Source organism: Oryza glaberrima, chromosome 2 (genome assembly GCF_000147395.1).
Source record: "Oryza glaberrima chromosome 2, OglaRS2, whole genome shotgun sequence".
Taxonomy (NCBI): domain Eukaryota; kingdom Viridiplantae; phylum Streptophyta; class Magnoliopsida; order Poales; family Poaceae; genus Oryza; species Oryza glaberrima.
Genome location: NC_068327.1, coordinates 7,050,547 through 7,073,576, shown reverse-complemented (window position 1 = coordinate 7,073,576; position 23,030 = coordinate 7,050,547). Strand labels below are relative to the sequence as shown.

Sequence of the window (23,030 nt, the reverse complement as noted above, 5' to 3'; positions counted from 1 at the left end):
CTCTTAGGGTTGCCAATAAGCATAAAGGTAAACTGTACTGTTGAATTTAAATCAGAGATTGAATAGAAATACATCATGCTAATTTGGTAAACAGCGAATGGTAAAGTGGCAATCACTTAAAATTTTATTGAATGAACGGATGTCAATCCATATCATGACTCATGAGTGAAACTAGCAGGCTGCCCTGCGCAATTACGTGGCTAGTATCCATATAAAATTATCTATTTTTTAATATATGATATTACTTAAAATTTGTTAAATAGCCTTCACGTTGTCTTAGAACCTTAAAAGATTGAACCTTATCATCCTTTAATTTTTAATTTTATTGTTTTTAGAAGTCATATTAGCCGCTACCTCTTACTCTTGTATCATCCTTCTATTTTGTTTGCCCGATCTACCACAGCTTCTACTTATCCTTCTTGAAATCTTTTAAAAAATGGGTTAATTAATTGGACCTTCTAGTTTCTAGAGTCCATTGTCTCATCGGGTTCTGTTATTATAATTTTTAGAAGTGTTATCAAACGTTGCCATTGTACTCCTCCATAACACGTCCGTTGTCTCCCCTATTATTGTTATTGGGATTTTAAAAATTAAACATAATTATCATTGGGATTCATTTTTTTACTTTATAGAAGTCCCGCCAACCGCCGCTACCTCCGGCACTATACTCCCGTATCCATATGGCCCGCGCATTGCCTTCCCTATTTATTATCATTGAGATTTAAAAATCGAATAAGATTGTCATTGCAATTTATTTTTTACTTTCTAGAAGTCCCGCCGACCGTCGTGACCTTGCTACCTACCGGTCTATTTATCGTTGCTCCAGTTAATCATCATTGGGATTCGATTTGTGGTTTTGCTTATAGTTTTTAGATGTTCCATCAACCGCCGCCATTTTACTTTTTTGAGAAAATCCCTTGTGTACCCCTAAAATTTTAGCTAATCCCTTCTATGCCCTTGAATTTTGCTTACTTCCTTATATACCCCCATAATTTGATTTTGATCTCTTCCATGCCCCTCCCGTCAGTTGACCGTCTAATTTCTATAAAAATGATCATTTTACCCTTTGGATGAACATACAAATTTATGAATTACATTATTGCAAATGTAAAAGTTTGTCGCACTAGACTATTATAGTCATGAGTTTATGTGTGATACATTATTTATGACAAAATTTACTTTTAGATAATGAAATAAAATATATGTATTTATTTTATTTTTAAAAAATTCATAAAAATGAGGAGCATTCATACAAAGATAGGACTGCGAGTGCTCACCATATTCTTTTTATGAATGCTCCCGGTAAAAAAAATATATTGTCCTATTGAATTTCAAATAAAAATTCTTTTTTTATTTTCAAAACTTTTGTCAAAATTTTCCGCACTAATTATTTAGTTTCATTTTCTACCTAAAATGCACATATTGTGCACTCAACTGAAATTTTCAATCGTTTTCAAGCTTATATTCAAACCTAAATCATCAAGGGCATTAAAGATATTTGCCACCAACTTAACGGTGAATTGAAGGAAAATGTGATTGTAGGGGCATGGAAGGGATCAATTTAAATTTTCAGGGGTATAGAAGGGATCAGGTAAATTTGAGAAGTATAAAAGGGATTGAGTGAGTTTTCAAGGGTATACAGAAAATTTACTCTACTCTTTTACGAGTATATTGCTTCTCTCCTTTTTATAGTTATTTGTCATTGTTGAGTTTTAGATGAACTACTTTTTTTATGAAAATTTCTTATTTTTCATTGCAATATTTTTTATTACTTATAAAGTTTATTCCTACTTGAACTCCTATAATTATTTTTATATTTTTTAAAAAAATTTATTTTTTATTTCAAATTTTAATTAATATCGTATTCCGTTCTATATAAACTCTTCTTCCAACGTTACTTATTTTTAGTCCGAATTTCAGCTATTTTAAAATTGTATTTCTACTTGAACTCTTATAATTATTTTTTCTATTTTTGAAATTTATTTTATTTTTTATTCTATATTTTGATTTATCTCCTATTCGATTCTATATGAAATCTTCTTGCCGCCTCTCACCCCGCTGCTGCCGGTGGGTAAAGAAGAGAAGAGTAGACAGAACAAAAATGAAAAGAGAGAATAGAAGAAAAAAGAGATGCTGACTAGGATATGGGTCCCACATACTTCTTTTTTTCTTTTTGCTATCTAACATGCCACGTCAACGAAACCGGGCATCCAAACTGCCTTGGAACCTTTTTTTGAACGGTTTTACATAGTTGAGGGGCTCACCCCTATGAACACACACATGCACACCCTACCCCTATGAGCACCTCCGGAAGACTGGGCCGGCATATCTTACCCCTATGAGCACCTCCGAAAGACTGGGCCGGCATATCTTGAGATTGTTTTTTTAGAAACACAGTACAAACGCAGGCGCACACTCACCCGCACACATGCACACCCTACCCCTACGAGCACCTCCGAAAGACTGGGCCGGCATATCTTGAGATTGTTTTTTTAGAAACACAGTACAAACGCAGGCGCACACTCACCCCTATGAACGCACACATGCACACCCTACCCCTATGAGCACCTCCGGAAGACTGGGCCCACAGGCGCCTCGCAGCGCACACTCACCCCCTACCCCTATAAGCACCTCCGGAAGACTGGGCCGGCAACGCACACATGCACACCCTACCCCTACCCTATAAGCACCTCCGGAAGACTGGGCCGGCCGGCATATCTTGAGATTGACGAAGTCACCACAGGCGCCTCGTTGTCGGGAAGACTAGGCCGGCCGGCATATCTTGAGATTGACGAAGTCACCACAGGCGCCTCGTTGTCGGGAAGACTGGGCCGGCATATCTTGAGATTGACGAAGTCACCACAGGCGCCTCGTTGTCGGGAAGACTGGGCCGGCATATCTTGAGATTGACGAAATCACCACATGCGCCTCGTTGTCGATAGATACGTCGTCTACGTGCACACCCTACCCCTACCCTATAAGCACCTCCGGAAGACTGGGCCGGCCGGCATATCTTGAGATTGACGAAGTCACCACAGGCGCCTCGTTGTCGGGAAGACTAGGCCGGCCGGCATATCTTGAGATTGACGAAGTCACCACAGGCGCCTCGTTGTCGGGAAGACTGGGCCGGCATATCTTGAGATTGACGAAGTCACCACAGGCGCCTCGTTGTCGGGAAGACTGGGCCGGCATATCTTGAGATTGACGAAATCACCACATGCGCCTCGTTGTCGATAGATACGTCGTCTACCACTGAAAGAATAATTAGCCGTAAATGCGAGCACCCATGTCAAATCTAAGATTTGAACCTGGGTGGGCTGGTTCCACCACAAGAAATCTAACCAGTTAAGCTATGCTCTTCTTTAGAAGGATTTAATGGTGGTAACAGTGAATTTTCTACCCAAACACTCCTATTGTAAATTTTACAAAACACTTCTTAAACTTTTTAATACTAAAAAAATAAATCTAAATGGATAGCCACATATAAAATCAAAATAAGGTGAATATTTCCCTTATCAAATACATAGGTAGCACACTTCAAAAAGATATTTTATTAGTAGTAAAGCACGGATATTTAGCTAGTTGAAACTGAAAAAAGAAAAGAGACATGGTAGAATCCAGGATGAAAACAACCTTCATTCAAAATTAGATATCACTTTTTCCCATCAATCTTTCACAAACCCTGTGAAGTACCACCAGTACTTCATCAACGAATCTGAAACAAGTATAGGAAAGTGGACACAGTGAAAATGGATAGCCAAGAATAATGGCATTCTATTTCTTTTTCTTTTAAAACTACCAAATATACTGACCTAGACCTAACTAGCAGCCAAGGAAAGGCACTACCTTAACTGATACACTGGTGCTCGCTCAGTCTCCTCAGTCCTCCCACAACCACAAGTCCATAACTCCAGAGCCTTGCCTAAGAACTTCATATTTGAGCTTCCATGGTTTCTCAATCCCAGAGCTTCTCTTATCCTGAAAGCAACCGAAAGGCATCCTTTTTTTTCTTTCAGCGTATGATTTGATGAAGATTTGGCGCCATCTGTTCAAGTCTCCGTCTCCTGACAAAATCTGTGACAAAGTATTCGGTGTGTCAAGGGTGGTTGTTCTCTTCAACTCCTCGCCAATTGCTCAGTTCATGACAGACGAGCTCTTCCATGGCAGAGAAGGTGCCAAACAACACCGGATAGACAAATAGAACATTTTAAATGTTAAATTTGAAGGGTGAGAGTACAAGACATGCCTCAAGAATGCTTTCAAACCTGGGATGCATCCGGTTCCACACCTGAAAAGATCTTTGCAAACCAATCCAACACCATATTCATATTTATAGGTCAGTCAATTTAAGCAGAACGAAATGAAAGGATAAGCACAGTACAGAGTGAGTGCACAGAAAGCAAAACCTCCATCTGGAAGGCCAATTCAGATCACTTCATGTCCACTTAAGCGTATATCACCATTCTCAGTAAGGATCGTCCCAGCGACCACTTCTGCAACCTCCATGAATTCAGTACAGTTGCTACTTGCCAAGCTTTCAATTCCTTCTAGTTTTCTTTCATCCTTCTCAACCACACTTTCTGAAGGCGCCTGCTCTAAAATTGTTCGAATTGGATCATTTTCAACATTGGGCATCAAGCAGCCAGGTAAGCTAGTTTCATCAACCAAACCAATAGTGCCAACTGCTGCACAGCTGTTGCCTGATACAGTGGACCCCTCAGATCCATGTGGTGAAGTGGAGCAATTAGTCAGTCCAAAATTTGCATCATCATGCAACTGAATTGATGCTTCCTCACAAGCCGGGCTAACTGAAGCCCTTCTAACAGATTTGAATGAGTCAACGTCAGCACCTCCAACAGAATGATACTTTCGCTTGAGCTGACCCACCAGAGATGCTGTCGTTGTGCAAACTTCAGAGTCATTTTTATCAGACTGGTCTTGCTGCTCTGCACATATTGGCGTTGGTGGACGAGTTTTCTGGCAGCCCTGTTCAAATACATAAAGGGGGATCTCCTTCTTACGGACATGAGTGACAGCTAGATCCATCCCGGATTTCCACTGTGTATACATTCCAATTTCATGCATAAACTCGTCTACTGTTCCACGGATATCAAATTTTTGACCACGTATTTTCATTCCCTCTTTCCTTGATAAGCCCATGTAGAAGGCACAGTGAGCACACTGTATTGAAGGATCTGCATATTCACATGGGTTAGGATGGCATTGCAGCATCCCTTTAGTGTCCCGCTCAATCTGCATGTTAGAAAGACAAACTTGCATAAGTTTCTAAGTATGGAATATTCATAGACCTCATTTTAATGTTCACTTCAAATAATATAAAAATTGCAGTTTATCCATATATAGGAGTAATAAGAAACTACTGCTACTACAATACAGCAACCTTTAGAGTCAGCTGTCTCAATCGAGATTCAATCCATCCCTTCCAAAGCCGAAGATCATCATCATCATCTGCAACAATGTCAACCACTAGATATCTTGTATATGCCTCGAAAAATTGGAAAGGCTCAAACAAAGAACTCCAGCTAGCCTTGTTAAGCTCAATTTCCTGCATCAAAGATAGGCAATGAGACCATATGCAGAATTTAGTGCTCTGAGGCATAAAGTTGAGGCATAGATAATGCACCTGACAAATCTTATTACCAAACTGAAATTGCTCCATAATAACCCTCAATGTGCTAGTTGAAACATTGTAACTAGAGTTCATGCATGGATATGCTGGTGTGATGATAGGCATAACATGTGATCTATCACGAGGATTCTTACGTGGATCCCACACAGCAAAGCCAAGGTTATCATCGTTCTCAATGGCACAAAGCATCACAGGATTTGGCCACTGCCACTGGGTGAAAACTCTGAAGAATCTTGAAACCAGCATACTTGGCACAGCATTGGGATAAAGTTGGCAGACACGAGCAACCAATAGGGCCCAGCTGACACCCCCCAGCAAACCAGTAACCTAACAAGGAAACCATTTGGCGTCATAACGATTCAGCACCTTTTGATGCTAATGGTTTTGATCCAAGCACAAACACATTTAAGTGTATCATAGATGATAAAACCAGGCTTACATTAGAATAAACTCCTCTTCTCTGTGCCCAGTACTTCAAACATCTGAGTGTTTTCCGGAAGATCTACATAGCATATATTTATTACAATGACATGGTTTGGACTGTATAATAAGAGAAATGGTGATATCATAATTAAATTACCTCCGCATTTGGAACAAGTCGAAGAATCTGGTCTGCCACCCTGCACCCATTGAGACTTCGAACAGTTGCTTCATCAACATCACAAAGTACAGATCCTTGAGAGATGTCAAAATCCTGCAATGGTACATTAAAAAATAATAAATATACAATTTAACAAGTTAAAACTCCCTCATGAAGTAAACCATACAGATTAATGTAAACATTGTATAAGATGGCAAATTAACTTTTGCCTTTGGCGTCACCTATAGGCTATAGCTGCTAATGCTATTAAAGTTAGCTTAGACATTATATATGTCCTTCAACAACACTTCCAAATAGCAGCCTTACATAGTCAACACATTGGTTGATAAAAAGTTTCAACATAGCAGATCCATCCATAGTTGCAGAAACTAATGGGATAGGCAACCAATGAAGAGAATGGAAATGGGCAAACTAACAGATGTTGGATTAGGCAATCATAAAACACCATCTCAAGCGTGTGTTATGCATAGCATGCATTTCAGTTCATGTACGAAATCCTAGGAAATGAAAACTTACTGGTGGTATTACTGGAAGAGATACACTGGCATAGAGAAGGTCAATTGGTAGCCCACGAAACTTGAATTTCATAACTGGTACATGAGCATCAGGTACAGGTTGCAGTTCAGTCACTTCTTCCATTTCTGATAATGCGCCATATAGCATGACAAAAAATTCCTCCTGGAGAAATAATACTGTTAATGTCCATCATGAAGACCTAAGTAATCCATAGACAGCATGCAACAAAAAGAAGACTTCACCTCTCGTTTCACATATGAGGGTCCAATACATAGTGCATCAATGTCTGCTCCAGGCCCATGAACCTAACAAAAGAGGCCACTATTCATAAAGTACACAAAGGAAAATTGATCTACTAGGAAAGTACTTACAGCAACCAAAAAATATTATTAAATACACACTCTTGTTACTGTGAGTTCCCGCTGATAAACAGAAACACCACTTTTCAATTTTGGCGGTTTAATAATCTTTAATAGGTATCTATGATTTTATTTGTGCCAAACATGACCAGGAATGATTCTCAGCAATTTGTGAGATTATTATTGCACTAAACAGTATATTAGGAATGTATTGTTAGAGAAAAGGATGAAAAACTTTAAACTGCATAAATATAGCAAATTTTATTCCTGTTTTGGCATGTTAGGCTTTTAGACCTATCCAGTGAAGGACAAGAGAGCTTTCTAGTTATTAATCAGTTATAGAAACCATAGGAAGAGCTTCCAAAATACATTAGTACGTGATGGAGCTAGTTTCGTTTGTGGGGTTTTTTCTGTTTTGGTGCAAAAGGTCTTTCTCTACCCTTGGGTGGTTGTGTCGAAATAAGAATCGTATTTCTTCTTATCCACTGAAGATTACTTTTTTATTCTTTCTTTCTTTATTTTTTATGGGTGTTATTTGTTCTTTGATGTCAGCCTCTTGGACATCTTTTGCTTAGGTTCAGCTAAGTAGTGGACAAACGGAAGGAAATGAATATATGGATCTTTCCCAAAAAACAGGAGTTGTCCACACTATCAGGTTTCCTTACAGGAAAAAAGCTACCATCAACCAAGCAGCATCTACTACCTATGCAATAGATTGTGAACCACAAATGAACAGACTCTAAATTCTTTCTACACAGCTCTTGTCTCAAATAATAATTATCAGATATTGTTCTACTCCAGTCTATCATCAATCCAGTAAAAGCTGCACAATTTGAAAATAGTTGCTAGCTCCAAAGAACCAAGCTAGGGTATGTTATTCTGCTTGAACAAATCAAGAAACCAAGTATCAGCAACAACAGTACTTCCATAGTTATATTCAAGTTGTATATATATCTAAATGGAAGCTAAAAAGACTGACAATTTCAGGTGATAACGAATTGGTTGTGCTTGACTCACTCTAGAAAGAAACATCAACATGATCATTTAACTGTGTTAGAAGGAAAAAGGAACAAAAAGAAGCATTTACCCCCAGTCTGTAAGATCCAAAAGTGAAAAGGACTGCATTTGCCTCTTTAACCATTTGCTCACTATATCCTTTCTGAATAGTGACCTTCTTCACCCATTCCTTGACTATCTGCAATATCGCAGACGCAGAGAAGACCTCATAAAACAACAAGAAAGGGCTAATTCTTATACAAAGAAAACAACATGTGAGCATATACAAAGTTAATCTGCATTACCATGCGCAGGTAATGGCAAGCTCCAAATCAAGAATATTTTGTTCATATATTGGTAGTTAGGACTTTTGTGCCCCAGAGGAAGCACTAGCAATTGGTATATCGTACTCACGCAGGCATCAACACATTCATGCACAGTAAATCATTTTGGTTAGAATAATATAAAACCGAAACAACACAAGCACATGAAAGCAATGCTGCCTAAGCAAAGTCCGGCAACAAAGTGCATGAATTTAAGCGATAATTACATATCCCCTTCTGCGCCCACCGCCTAACTCGTATAATATTCAGAGATATCAAGTTACATTGGGTTAACAAATAACTAGCACTAGCCATTGATAGCAAGTAAGAGTGGAAGCAACTTAATTACCTGATCAATCTCCCGAAGAACCTCCTCCCGTTTCGCGGACTCCTCCTCCCCTTCATAAAGGCCGGCTTCAACCAAGAACTGAAAAGCAAAGTTTTCTTAGTGACACAAAAGCAACATCTATCACTAGTAAATAACATATGCATACACCTACGCCGCAACACATAATCAATTACTAACAGTGGATAGATAAATAACCTTCTCCAACTCAGCCGTCTTGTGGAGATCGGCGACGGTCGGCATGGCCAGAGACAAGGGCGGATCCGCGCCGCCGCCGCCGCTCCGCTTCGGGGACGACCGAGGCTTCCCCCTGACCGCGACGAAAGATCCCGCCATTGAAACCGCCACGGAACCCACCCAAACAAACACACAAACAAACCCTAGACGCGCGAGATTAATGGAGTCTCCCCCCCTCCCACGCGCAGCAGCTACCTACCTACCTACCTACCTACCACTCTACCAGTGCCTCAGAGACCACGAATCCCCGCCGGGATCACGGCGAGGCCGTGGATTTTCCTCTCACGAAAAACCGAAGCCACGCGCCTCAAGCACACCCCTCCCCCACCCCCTTGGATGGCGGAACCCTAACCCGGCCGGGTTATCCCTACCGCGAGCGAGCGAGCGAGCGAGCACTCCGGTATGACGAGTGTGCAAAATCGCGCCGGCGAGCAGCGGTGGTGGGGTGGTGGCGGCGGCGGCGGAGGAGAAGGTTTCGGTTGCGTTGCGGGCGGAGAAGAGCATGAACAGTGGCGGCTGGATTAGGACACGAGGATTGCACGTGACAAATTTTCATTTTTCCTGTTAAGAGTAAGACCCAATTTAATTTTCACGCAACGCGATTCCGACTTTCCTAGCTTTGTTTTCCCTTCTTATTTGGAAATGCTGTTTTTTTTATGGAACTAGCTCACGACTAAAATAGTATTATAACATATCTTATAGTGAAAAAAAAAAGCTTATACTCCCTCCGTTTTTTAATAGATGATGCTGTTGACTTTTTCTCACACGTTTGATCATTCGTCTTATTCAAAAAAATTTACGTAATTATGATTTATTTTGTTATGAGTTGTTTTATCACTCATAATACTTTAAGTGTGATTTATATCTTATACATTTGCATAAAATTTTTTAATAAGACGAATGGTCAAACATGTGAGAAAAGTCAACAGCGTCAACTATTAAAAAACGGAGGTAGTATATCAAAACTCTAAAATCAAAATAGTTCTTTATTTGTCACCCTAGTTGATGGCTTGACGCCATTACAAAACCAAAATAGTCTTCTAGTTATCATTCGCAACCATGAATGGATCGCGGGGACTTTGGGGCTGTTTGGTTCGTGTCCTAGGGGCCATGCCTGAGAAAAACTCACGCCGAACAGGCAGCGTTGGGAGATGTAACACTTGCCTCATCAGGCAGCCTGAAGCTTTGTGTGTTTGGTTCGCACACATGCCTGAAGAATAATAAAATATCAAAAAGCAACTTTTACCAGAGCAAAGTATGGAATAAATGACACATGCATCATTAAGAGTAGCTGCCTGAAGCTCAGGCGTCCAAATTCGATGGCCTGGCTCAGGCTAATGAAGTTGCCTGAGGATTTAGCAAGCTAATGAAGAGTCAGGTCAGGCTAGCTCAGGATATACCAGCGCACAAACCAAACACATAGTTGTTGGAGCTCAGGCGGCGCTCCGGCCAGGCATACAAGCATCAAGACGCGAACCAAACAGCCCCTTCCTCCCTATAAAAGCAGACCAAGAGGAGTTGGTCTCATTTTCTTGGTAACAACAACCACAATACTCCATCTATCCTATAATATAAGGTATTGTATTATTTTTTAGAAAAATGAAGTAAGTGCTTTGGTTTAGTGCTAAATCTTGCCCTACCAAATTGTTTGTACATGTGTAATGTTTAAATTGATTCCAAAACTTGCCAAATCAATAGAAATATGTCCTAAAATATTGGTAGTTCCAAAAATTATCTAAAACTTGGCACTAGGTAAAGTGGCAATCCAAATATGCTCATAGTAAAAGGATATTCCTCGAAAAAAGTAAAAGGGTATGTGATGTTACAAAATGTGTTAGGTGAATAAATAAAATACTAGTAAAATAGTGATAGATGTGAAATAAACTAGTATAAAGATGATAGGTGGGGGAGTAAAGTACTAGTATCTTAGGACCTTAGAGCAAGTAGAATAAAAGAATTGAGTAGGCTATAATATCTCCACCATGATAAAAATGATGAGCCGGAGAGAATAAGAAGAGAGAACTTGAGAGGGCGATCATATTAGTGTCGACTGTATTTAGCCTTTGAGACTAGGTGAGACCGTTGTAATTGGCTAAACTTAGCACATGTCGGTGGATCTGGATCATCTAATTTACTAAAGGAACGTTACATGCGTGCAGTTATGCTATATTTGCCATCCATTTTCATCTGACAGCTCCTGCTGGCTCTCCTCCTTGTTCATATGTACAAAAGAACTTCTGACAACATTTGCAAATGTAACAGTTAAATTGGACTTAGGTTAAATCATTTAGCATCATCTACCGTGAAGTGCGAATAAAATTACATCACGATATTGTCCCAAAGAAAAGGCAGCATTTTAGTTCATGTACAAAAGAACTTAAAAAATTAATTAGTGTAACTTAAAATTAGATTAAAAAAACCTCTAGCCAATTCTAAAATTAAGCTCTAAAATTTAAAATAGATGTCCTCTTTGTAATGTTACTGGTGATATTTATTTTGACAAGTGCTTTTATTTGTAAGTTTGATTTACAAGTGCTTTCATATGTATGTTTGTTTTAAGACTATAATCACAGGCTACAATTAAATTTTAACTATTAATATTATATTTTATAAATATTAATACTAGTTTTACCCGTTACAACGCGCATGAGCAATACTACTAGTATTAAATAAAATACAACCATTAACCCTGAAAAAGAAAGTACAACTACAAATTGGCCCTAATTTGTTAATCTCGGGGTAGGAAAACCAAACAAACTCTAATCCCCCTGTTGCAATTCCAAATCCCCGAATTTGCATCGCCATTCGCACATGCCACAACATGTGTAGCACTAGTACACCGGTAGACGTGACGTGAGCAATGAGCTTTTCGGCCGTCGCGTGCGCGAGCCGCCGGCTGCTATGCCTATGCTAGCTAACCCAAGTCGAGTAGTAGTAGCAAAGTCCGACCCGTTCACACCATCACCATCACCAAATCGATCTAAAAATACTCGCCTTCTTCTCCACCCGAGCCGAGCAGAGCAGCGAAGAGGGCGGCGAAGTCGCCGACGAGGAGGAGGAGGAGAAGGAGCCATGGCCGCCAGGAGCTTCCAGGCCCGGTCCCCCAAGGAGGAGTCCGACGCCGCCGTCCATGGTAATCAAATCCCATCCCACTCACCAAGCTCCGAAATCCCCATCCATGGTAGCGGGATTTCATCTTCTTGCGCGGAGGAGGAGGAGGGATGAGGTTTAGATGTAGTAGTAGTAGGAAGGACGGTGTGAGATTTCTTGGGAGAAAGAGAGAGAGATAGATATCAGATCACACCCCTTGATTGGGGGTTTTTGGGTTCGCCGCGTTGTCTTCCCAAGCTGTTTATAGTGGCTATCTGATGATCATGGTTCAATTCGGTTCTGTTTATCTAAGGCTTCCCACTTCTGGGTGCCTCAAACACAAATTCACTTGTGATGTTGCTAGATTGTGTGTGATATATGGTATGCATTGTTGGTTGAGGAGAAGGCAATGTATAATGTATGTAGTGTGCGTAATGGTTCGGTGAAGTAAGCTGCCTGAGTTCCCAATTCCGATTCATATGTATGCGCGGTTGCGCACGATGCCAGTAAGGTTGATTTCTTTGTGTTCTGTTCATTGCAGAGGCAGTCACGCAGGGATTGAAGAACGCCGCCATTTCTGGTACCGTGGTTGCGGTCCCCACGGTATGTACTAGCTGTTTGTCATGCCAATGTTATGTAGTTTCATTCTTTAGATCAATAGTATGTAGTTTCAAGTGCAATTTCTTCCTAGGAGAAACATATATACGTTGGCCACACATTATGTTTTTTTTTCCCAGCTTTACAACTCATTTTCATTTCAAGTATTAATAATAATGAAAATGGGCTTCTAGTCTAAATTACTACTACTATTTATTACAATCTGGCTCAATACCTTGTCATATGTTGGAACACTTTGATTCATCTGGCTGCATATATTCTGACATCTGCAAAAATAACATTTCTGCTGCAGTTGGTTGGTTGCCGTGTCCTTCCTTGGGCTAAGGCTAATCTCAACTACACCGCACAAGCACTCATCATATCAGCAGGTACGGTTTACTATACTACTGAAAGTTATCATTTTTCAAATTATATTATACTAGATGTTATGACCGAAGACCTACTATAAAGTGCTAGCATCTCGTACAACTTATTTTACTGGTACCTTGGATATTGGGCTAAACCTAATGGAGCCACTGTCACTACTTTAACTTGCTGGATATATACTGTTTTACAATACAGATTTGGCGTATTTCTTAGGATTTAGGACATGCATGATTTGGCTTGTTTCTTAGGACATGCAAGAAATTTGACCTTTATAAAATGTAAAGAAGTCAAGTCTAAGGTTGATTGTGTTACTGTATTGCACTTCAAGTATTTCATTATCAGATTTTAGGGAAAATGAAAAATGGTACTGTCTCAAGTTTAACTGGTGTCACAAGCTCACAGCCTGGCTTTCTCTATTTTATTTTAATTTGGAATTATTATCTTTCAATAGCCTCATCCCTCATGCCCTCATCAGATTCTAGGATAGGATTCCCATTAAATTTTAGTACTGAACAAGATGCTGCAGGGATATTCTGCTTAGTACTGACTACTGACAGTAAATGAAACTTGCCAGTATTTCTGTCTGTTCAAGTGAAGTACCTGAACAAGTACTGATTAGCGACCACTTGCATCCTTTTTACATTCTTCTGTTCAATATTTCCTAAATTATGAGTCGCATATATCAAATCACTTTAACTTTAGCAGTTGTTTTGGTGGATTTATCCCTGTTAATGACATCGAATGATTTCAGCTTCCAATGAGCTTGGTAGCATTTGCCTCGCAAGGACACAGTAGGAACTAGCTAACAGATTAATATTACCTTGCTGTTTGGAACCATGGAAGTTAACATGTTGTTATGATTCTGACCATTATTTTAAGTTTAGGCATATAACAACTTAGCTTTCACTACTAATTCTGTTTCTGTAGTTTCTTTTCAATACAGACTTTATAACCCCATTTTCTTATTTTGGCATTCATGTGCAGAACAAAATTGAATTGAAGACCACACTGGAAACCTTACATGTCTTCCTGTTTATTTTACAGCATGCATCGCTGGCTTCTTCATCACTGCTGATAAGGCCATTCTGCGGAACGCAAGACAGAACACCATTGGGAAGATTGACAGGTCAACCTGATGCGCAACTGTACATATGAGAACGTTGTACTGATTATCCATTTCTTCGATAGCAGGCAAGGTTGATGGGAGCAATAGGAATCCATCTCTATTATTCCGTTCATCCATGGATGATTGGACGTGTACTGCAATGAATCAGCATTTTTTATGTTATAATCCTCAATTCCTTATATGAAAACCTAACCTCGCATTGTAAAGACTAGGGCTGTTGCCTTTTAGACCAGTGAATCCAGTTTGGTTCCAATTTGAAGTTGAATAAAAGATGGAAATGTAATGCTCTTTTATGCCCATGTGAACAGCTATGCTGTGCCCCCGGTTCATCATTTTGTGTTCTTCCTTGTGACAAGTGGTGATACTGTGAAGTTATTATCAGTTTGGAGGGTTAGATCAGCTCTAGTGATGAAGATATATAAAGAACTGAAGCTTGGGCAAGGTATGATAGATCACGGCTTCGGTGTCAAGAGGAGTGGTCGCATCTGGTTGAAACAAAGAAACAGAACAGGTTCTGATCTTTGTAACGCAAGAACAGACGACGTACGTAGTACGTACCACTAAAAATTTAGAACATATCCAGTTCACTTGTGCTGCATACAAAAGCACAATAGTGATGCCTTTTTTCTTCCCTGCTTGCTTGATTTTTAGGCTACTGAATGAAGAGAGCGAGGTGTAGTGAAGTGTTCTTCCCTCTTTATCCATCCCTATCCGACTCCTCCGTTCTAAGCTTGCAAGAAAAAGTTGAAAGGGTAGCAAGTCTTTCGGGCATTACAAGTGGAATTCTTGTTTGGTAATACATGGGTTTATCAGGGAAACGGCATATAAAATGCATTCTTTTTTTTGTAGCTTTGCTGCTGACAAGACAAGCATCGTATAACTAATGGTAATGGATTTAAGAATTTCACGTGGTTAACCTTTGACGTGAGAATCACTCTCATGAGATGTGTGCAAATGTAACCTGTTCATTTTTGCGATCATACGGCACATCATGAGAAGGTAAAGCACGCAACACAACTGTTCTTACCGTGAGCTAACCAAATTAGAATCTTATTCTGGTAATTTTCTTCGTGGATCTCAATACAAATCGTAGTGGAACCTGCGGAATTCAAGTGAAGTGACGTGTCGGTCAAAAAATCGAGTTAATTAAGTCTTAAAAAGGGAGAGATATTTTTCTCCAGAGAAGATCAGAAGAACAGTGCGTTTATCTCACTGGAGACTGGAGAACAATTTTCACCTTATGAAACAGTAACTTCACCAAAAGAAGAAGAAAAAAACGTAATGGAGGAGACTTGCAAGTAACATGATCAGGCCAAACCTCCAGGAACAGGAACAGGATGGAAGCATTCATGGGAACGTGTAGGGATGAAAGGGAGCAACAAGGGGTTGCTTTCACAGTTCCATTAACAAAAAAGAAAATAAACAACACGACTTGACCGATATCGAAGCTGACTGGCTGCAACCATGTAACCACCTTACCAGAGACCACAATAATAAACAACCTAATCCGACACTCAAATTAGCATAATCAACTCCGTAGGCAAGCAGGCATACCAATCTCCAGCTGCATGCCTTAGCCGACACCACCTTCTCGCCACCGTAATTTACCTTATCTATCCTAATCCTCAAGGATAAACAGATCAGATAAGATGCTCATCTCAACCCCCATAAGTAAGTTTATCCTCATCGTTTTCACATGCTCCCCTATAACTCACACACTACTACCACATGTAGATGCATCTAACTTATAAAGCAAAATTCTCTCAATATGTGATTGCATGATAAATATGTTTTTACTTTATCTATCTACATTAATAAGTAATAACTATGTAATAATATATGGCGTGTTTATCACCAGCCTGTCTAGAAGACCTGATGGAGCAAGGAACTTGAGGATAGCTTCGGCTTACTTTTCGGCGCCAGAGTCCATGAACCCTATCTGAATATACAGGAAACCTATGTATCTATCCATGACCCCATCAGCCCACCGGAACGGCTGTTTCTTTTTTAGTTTTATTTTTTTTATTTCACCCTATCTCTTCCTTGCGTCTACTACATATATGCACATGGGGAAGAGAGGGGAACTTAACTTGGATACTTGCCTTTGCCTTCCAAAATCTGGAGTCCAAAAATACACAGGAGATAAGCAGCCATTTGCTCCTGGAAGAATGAGAGAAGCTTGCGCGCCGGTGCCTCCTGGGGCTCATGAGGAGGCCTGCATAGAGCAAAGTGATGATCGATCTGAAGATGGTTCCTTCTCGGGTTCGTCCATCGGGTCGTCGTGCTCATCGGCATCGGATCTGAGTGATGATGGGAGTTCTTACCGTCCTGGTGATTATCTTGAGCCGTCATCGTCGTCGTCATCAGCATCTTCGAGCACATTGCAGCTGGATTCTGAAGGGCCGCTCTGTGACTTGTCCTCACTGATAGCCCAGCTTCCTATCAGGTGCTTTGCTCCTCCCCTGCAGAAGTACTCGTAGTTAGAGAAAATTGCACCGTGCTTATATGAATTTCAAGTTTCGGTAGATGCTTTAACGGTGTGAAATTTGTTGCTTGTGTTCCCAATTTGTGCCAGCAAACAAGGATTTATCACCTGACTACTGTAAACTATATTAGTTGAATGAACACATTTGCAAATGATATAGTAGCTACTAGCTAGTTCATTTTTTCAACTAGACAATGATTTTCTCCGAACAGCTTTTCAGATTTGTTGGTTGAATTTCAATGATATTGCCTACCTGCTAAATTGTAGAGATTCTATTTTGCATAACATTTATGACAAGCAAAATGTTCAAATTGGGCTTGATCTATGTATGTATGCAGCATCAGGTCTTATTTGAACATTTTGTTCGAAAGACGAAATGACTGGAGAAAATAATGTCGATATTAAAAGATCAAACGTTCCAGACCACTTCCATAAAATCTACTTCAATTGCAAAATTGACACTAAATCATATGTTTTCTAACAAGTAAATTTGTTTTCTGCAGGAGAGGGCTGTCCAACTATTACCAAGGAAAATCCCAATCATTCACATCGATATCTGATGCTACATGTGTTCAGGACCTTGCAAAGAAAATTACCTACAATAAGAGGATGAAGGCGTGCAAAAGCTATGCAGCAGGACTAGACATGAATCAACGATCAAATCACTTGCCAAAGCCATGCAACAAGATGATAGCGAAGAGGCCCTCGAAAGGATCATTTACCTGTCTGCTGTCAAGACCAAGCAGCACCAGCTTCCTGTGCAGCAGTGCTAAACCACCTACACACCAGAGCAAGAAAGATGTACAAATGCATATTAACTCGTAACAAAAAATATGACCCTGGAAAGTGGAAACAAACAAGTACTAGGGTTTCAGGTATCCAGTTTCAGCTAACATGTTGTGCTGCGCTTGTACTGCTCCTTTTCACAAGGAAACTCAACTATTTTTTTTCTTCTGGGATCAACCTGGCTTCTTACATTTCCTTAAGTCCATCCATTTGAAATTCAACTACTAAAAACGGGTGGAATGAAATACAGCTAGCTAATAAGCAAAATCCTATCAGCTGGGAACTAGAGTACTCTTGCATTACATGATCGAGCAACAACTAGCAATGCTTTGTGCAGCGCAGCTATACAGGTATTCTACAGAAAAACAAAATTGGCATGAATTTGACACGTTTGCTCAGAGCAAAGGAACACTAATAGTCTCACATAAAATTTTCACTAGTTGCAAATTGCACTTTCTTGATGTTTGTTTTCTTGACATCACAGATGGGCTGGTCTGATTTTATTTCCAACACACCTCCATAAATGAGATCTGTGAAGTGTGAACAACAAAAGGATGAGTTTCATGCTATTTAAATTTAAACAAAAGGACAAATGGTTCTCACACAATCCAATGTAAATAGAGTAACGTAATCTAAATTTTAAAAAATACATTACCTGAAGGAAGTAGCAAACTTTCCATCCACACCCATATCCCTTTCAAAAGTTTAAGGGTACAGTAATTTCTCTTCCAGCCCAAAAGGACGGTGGTATGAAGTTTGTCTTCTTACATGCTTCAAAATAGACATGTCCAATGTGGAATCCTTGTTTGTTTTCCTTTTTGTGCATCACATATGCATGCCATTTCTTCTTATCTCAAGCTTATCACCAAGCTTTTGCTTAAGAATGGTTAAGTAAATATGTTGCTTAGCCATCTTGTGTAGTCTCCCACAGCATCAAGATCAGACTGCATAGGAGAAACAAATTTGTAAAAGAAAAAAAATATTGTTAGCAGCGATGTTCCCTTCTAAGAGAGCACAATCTAGAGAGCAAAATTACGCACAAAATGAAAAAGGTAAATGCTTTCTTTGATGGAAACAGATACATACATCAGTTATTCCAAGATGATCAAGTAAAATCCTTATACCACCACCCTTTGAAGCATTAAGTGGAACAATCTCAATCGTACTTGAATGCGCTTTGATAACACGTGCTCTTCCTTGTGTTAGTTCTGACCAATGCTGTCTCAGTACAGATGAATCCCCATCCACTTTGTCAAGGAAAAGCAACTTCTGCACGTGCAAATAAATTGTGTAACTCCAATCCAAATAAAACTGGTCTAAATATCTATCTGGTTGACTTACTGAAGATTCACCGAGGATTGTTAAATAGTACTTCCTCCGTTTCACAATGTAAGTCATTCTAGTATTTCCCACATTAATATTGATGTTAATGAATCTAGATATATATCTATCTAAATTCATTAGCATCAATATGAATGTGGAAAATGCTAGAATAACTTATATTGTGAAACGGGGGGAGTAGTTTTCCAGCCATATTCTAGAAACCCCATCTTCAAGAGATTTGTGTAAGCCCTCCTATGGGTTAGCTTAACTTTTTATGGATTTATTTTTATGTTGGACAGCCAAGAAGGGAGCATACATCAGGAATTACTCCATTTAACACTACTGGTTGAGTGGCTGCAGTGATTAGAATGGCAGATTTTTGTCTGTATTCCAGAATGCTAATAGAGAAAGGCTTTCAGAAAATAGCAGCTCTACTGCTATTGCTAGTTCCGGCAGTGGTTATCCAGTCATGGACTCGAGTCGTGACGATAATGTGGATAATTCAACTACAATTCTGTCTATTTTGGAAGGGTCCTCATGCTATATCACAAGTTCCCAGCAACAGCTGCTCTTTTACCACATCGCAGTGTTACTTCAAAAATTGTTCAACTAATATATACTAATGCATTTCACAGTAAGATAGAAAGGCATACTATCCTTAACAGATATGATATGTAAACTTTTGCATGCCAAAGTTACGGATAGACAAACCTGAAAAGATGAATACCCCAAGAGGTCCTCAACTGAAGGCACCACTTTTACCTATGAAGAGAATTTAACATTTACTCAGCTGCCGACCATTGTTAAAAAGGAAGAAAAGATAAGTTTGCGTAGCAAATATCTTTAGATCAGACCTTGGTCTCATAGTGAATTGTGTGCAACAAATCAACCAAAGGATGTTCAAAGAGGGTCAAACATTGTTCCTCATGGTATGCAACAAGAGGCATACTATACTTCAAGGAGTACAAAAATGCCTGCAAATGGAGGAAAAGACACATCAACATGACATCTAACAAATGTTAACATGCAAAAAAGAGACACATTACCAAAGCGAACACATTTCATAAATCCAAAAAATCCAAAATCAATGATAGAGAAGAGAAAAGTTTCAACAAACTCAATCAGTCTCAATAAGATGCCCAGAAAATTATCCTGATAAAGAAATAGTATGTAAAATATTAACATTTCAATGATAAAGTGCAGATCTGATGTAACATATAAGTAACTATACTGCCACAAAAGCACACCTGATAGTAGAAAACAAGAAACAATTAGTTGGCATCATGATTGTACCTCCTTGCAGATATCCAAACCTAAGTTTGCTCTGTAAATCTCTTGGCCGTGCCTTCCATAAACAAGTGAACCCTACAGGAAACAGCGCATTTTTTAAGAAATCTGTAAGGGTAAAATGTCATAGCAAACATAATAAATAATATGATATGACTAGATCAAATATGAAAAGAATGATGAGATCTCAACATTCACTTCCTTGTATATTATGCTCTCATATAGGCTTGCAGAAAAAATCTTAATAAAATCCTACTTCCATATGTAACGAATGAACTATGGAGTACCTTTTTACATAACTGAGACAGCTCACATGGATTGGCAAAACCTTGAGCAGTTCAATTTAATTCAAGAATTTAAAGATGAACGAATAAAGCAACAATATATGGCATCCTATCTTTTATGCTATGTCCTCTCTAGAAGACCAGTTCTATATAGAACCATTGCATGTTATATATAAAGCGTGTGCTCAAAAGCAAGAGGTACACCAAACTGCACATACTGGCATATCCACACATTAGACCACTGGGATGTTTAACCATAGAGTAACATACAATAAACTGAAGCCTAAACTGAATGGTCCCGAATCCCGATTCCTGATTCTAATAAATGTTTTATTAAAGAACAGGTTGTGATGGAAAACATCTTCACCAATCACCATTATATCGCAGGGGAACAGATAAGGTAAGATAACATGGCCACAAAGCTCTGATAACCAAAACAACTTTTCTCAAATTATTCAGGTGAAACTGGAGAGTATGTACCTGTAGAAATACACCAGGTGAACTCTCTGACATAAAACGATCTTTCCCTCCCAAATCAAGAAGCCTGAAAGTTCTTATTGTGGAAGCCCGGGTCTAAGGGAAATAAATCAAGAGAACATTATTACAGTGAATACTGATATACTCAGCTGGCTTGCAAATAAGAAAATTGATTCCTTTAAGCACTAAACATCCTCCTGCAGTAACTCCCCTTTCATCAGGGAACTTTAATATTCCAAATTTCTAATATTCTGTTCTTCTATAAGAAAGCTAGAAATAGCATTGATAATATGTTGAAGAAAGCAGTCTACAGTTTAGCATTCACTTCAGATAGGTGCCACATTCACTTTGCATGCACGAATACATGAAACCCACCTTTCCAGTCACCGTGATAACGTTTATTCCCCTTGAAACTGCCTCTCTCAAAGATTCTATTGATTCTTCATGCGGGTATCCTTCATTATCCACAATACCTTAACATTTATATAGAAGAAGTTACCTGCTAGAACTAGGAAAGGTCCAACACAAACAGCATACTTCTATATGCTCCATCAACTCACCATCTATATCACATATGATATGGCTCAGTTTTGGTTGATGAACTTCCCGTAGGTTAATTTCATCTGAATCTCTACTGGCCTCTGCATGCAATGGGGAAATCAGTGGGAACTCCAATTAGAAGAAATTGACTGACAACATAAAGAAAAAACATGCTAAAATGTGTGAAGATACCTACCAACATAACTTTGTGAATGATCCATGTCATGAATGGAATCATATGCACTCTTAATAAGTCCTTTCCCTTTCCAATCTAGAGAATTTAAGATATGTTCTTCCCCGCTCTCCATCTCTTCTTCAGCCACTTTGCTGAGCTCATGATCAAAGCCCAATAAATGCAATAATCCGTGCACCTGTTGGAGTTCGTTAGCATTGAATAGGATTACAATCTACTCCGAAATTGGAAATTAGGAAATAAAATAAGATGATGAAAATGCACCGGATCACCACATTAGACCAAAATAATAATAATAAAAAGTGATGCTAGAAATGAGCGAAACAAACCATGAGAATTCTTATCTCATCATGCAGTGTATGGCCCCTTTCTTCCGCTTGCCGTTGTGCAGTGTCAATAGAGATTACTATGTCACCCAACTGCAGCTGTCAAACAAACACAAACATATCAGAAAAAAATGGTAATCAAACAATATGTTAGTCATGGTATTCATCAACTCAATGGTACACATACAATGGGAATGTCCAGCCCGGGGATATGCTGCGACATCGATAGAACATCCGTAGCGTGATCCTCGTCCCTCCATTCCTTATTCAGTTTCCGAATGAAATCGTCATCACAAAGCAGTATAGAGACCTCAACAGTATCGTACTTATTCACATCGCTTATACAATTGTCTCTGGTTTTGTACTCCGAGTTTTCGAGGTGGTCAAAGGCCACCTTCGCTGCCTTAGCAACATCCATTTGAAGCGCTTCTGCAATGCTCTGCATAGCAACTCAGGTCATAAGAGGGACAAACAATTTCAACATTTTTCAGTGCAAGAACCGTATATAATAAACAGAGCAAATTAGCTTCAAATCATCAAATGCGATAGATAATTTTATATGGAAATGGTGAGAGAAACGCACGCAGAAGCTACTATTACCAGGATAGTGGGGTCGTCGGGGAGGGCTTCCTCGATGCCAATCTGCACGTTGAGCTCGGCGGGGCCCTCCCGCGGCGGCCGCCTCGCCCTCCTCCGCCTCAGCAGCATCGGCGGCGCTCGCCTCCGGCGTCCAGGTGTCGACGACGCGTAGTGCCGCGAGGCCGCGGCGAGCGAGGAGTGGGGCACGCCGCGACCACCGGGAAGCGGAGGAGGAGGAGAAGGAGGACGCGGTGGCGAGGGGAGCAGCGGTGGGCGGAGGCTGGAGGAGGGCGGCGGAGACGGGAGGAGGTGGTGGTGGAGGGGGTGGGAGGCGAGCGCGCGGGAGAGGAGAAGGTGGTGGAGGCGCGCCATGGAGGAGCGCGAGGGGTCTAGAAGATTCTAGAAGGTTTTTAGCCGGAGGAGGAAGACGGTGGCGGCAGGAGGGAGGAGGGAGATAAGAGAAGGGTTTAGGGCCGGGCCTCCATTGGGCCTCCTAAATGGGCCGGTTTAACTAACGGTTTG

General features: G+C 39.9%; 4 protein-coding genes across 7 annotated transcripts; 2 read left to right on the top strand and 2 right to left on the bottom strand.

Annotated features, from left to right (window-relative positions):
• Positions 1-3,616: 3,616 nt before the first annotated feature.
• On the bottom strand, positions 3,617-9,583 carry LOC127762225 (nuclear poly(A) polymerase 4-like). 4 transcript variants are annotated; one of them, XR_008015450.1, is made up of 12 exons: positions 8,990-9,583; positions 8,795-8,872; positions 8,214-8,321; positions 7,010-7,072; positions 6,768-6,929; positions 6,231-6,344; positions 6,090-6,152; positions 5,645-5,977; positions 5,402-5,566; positions 4,407-5,253; positions 4,247-4,298; positions 3,617-4,074 (listed from the first exon to the last, which is right to left on the bottom strand). XR_008015450.1 is itself a non-coding variant. In XM_052286654.1 (10 exons), exons 1-10 carry the CDS (start codon positions 9,125-9,127, stop codon positions 4,426-4,428), a joined length of 2,052 nt encoding a protein of 683 aa, XP_052142614.1. In that variant the 5' UTR covers positions 9,128-9,583; the 3' UTR covers positions 3,617-4,425. The 4 variants fall into 4 exon arrangements, 2 of the variants coding, with proteins under 2 accessions (XP_052142614.1, XP_052142615.1); XR_008015451.1 differs by having other exon boundaries at positions 3,617-3,715; positions 3,847-5,253; XM_052286654.1 differs by having other exon boundaries at positions 3,617-5,253.
• Positions 9,584-11,914: 2,331 nt separating this feature from the next.
• On the top strand, positions 11,915-14,527 carry LOC127762231 (uncharacterized). Its single transcript, XM_052286662.1, has 4 exons — positions 11,915-12,161; positions 12,660-12,721; positions 13,029-13,104; positions 14,147-14,527. Exons 1-4 carry the CDS (start codon positions 11,930-11,932, stop codon positions 14,236-14,238), a joined length of 462 nt encoding a protein of 153 aa, XP_052142622.1. The 5' UTR covers positions 11,915-11,929; the 3' UTR covers positions 14,239-14,527.
• Positions 14,528-16,288: 1,761 nt separating this feature from the next.
• LOC127762230 (protein OXIDATIVE STRESS 3-like) lies at positions 16,289-17,676 on the top strand. Its single transcript, XM_052286661.1, has 2 exons — positions 16,289-16,674; positions 17,217-17,676. Exons 1-2 carry the CDS (start codon positions 16,289-16,291, stop codon positions 17,536-17,538), a joined length of 708 nt encoding a protein of 235 aa, XP_052142621.1. The 3' UTR covers positions 17,539-17,676.
• A 1-nt stretch (position 17,677) lies between these two features.
• LOC127762228 (endoribonuclease YBEY, chloroplastic-like) lies at positions 17,678-22,958 on the bottom strand. The gene is made up of 13 exons (XM_052286660.1): positions 22,530-22,958; positions 22,117-22,368; positions 21,933-22,028; positions 21,607-21,781; positions 21,431-21,511; positions 21,246-21,343; positions 20,874-20,966; positions 20,116-20,187; positions 19,677-19,796; positions 19,534-19,584; positions 18,586-18,768; positions 18,155-18,443; positions 17,678-18,029 (listed from the first exon to the last, which is right to left on the bottom strand). The coding sequence occupies exons 1-12, from the start codon at positions 22,878-22,880 to the stop codon at positions 18,387-18,389; spliced, it is 1,629 nt and encodes a 542-aa protein (XP_052142620.1). The 5' UTR covers positions 22,881-22,958; the 3' UTR covers positions 17,678-18,029; positions 18,155-18,386.
• Between the last annotated feature and the right edge of the window lie 72 nt (positions 22,959-23,030).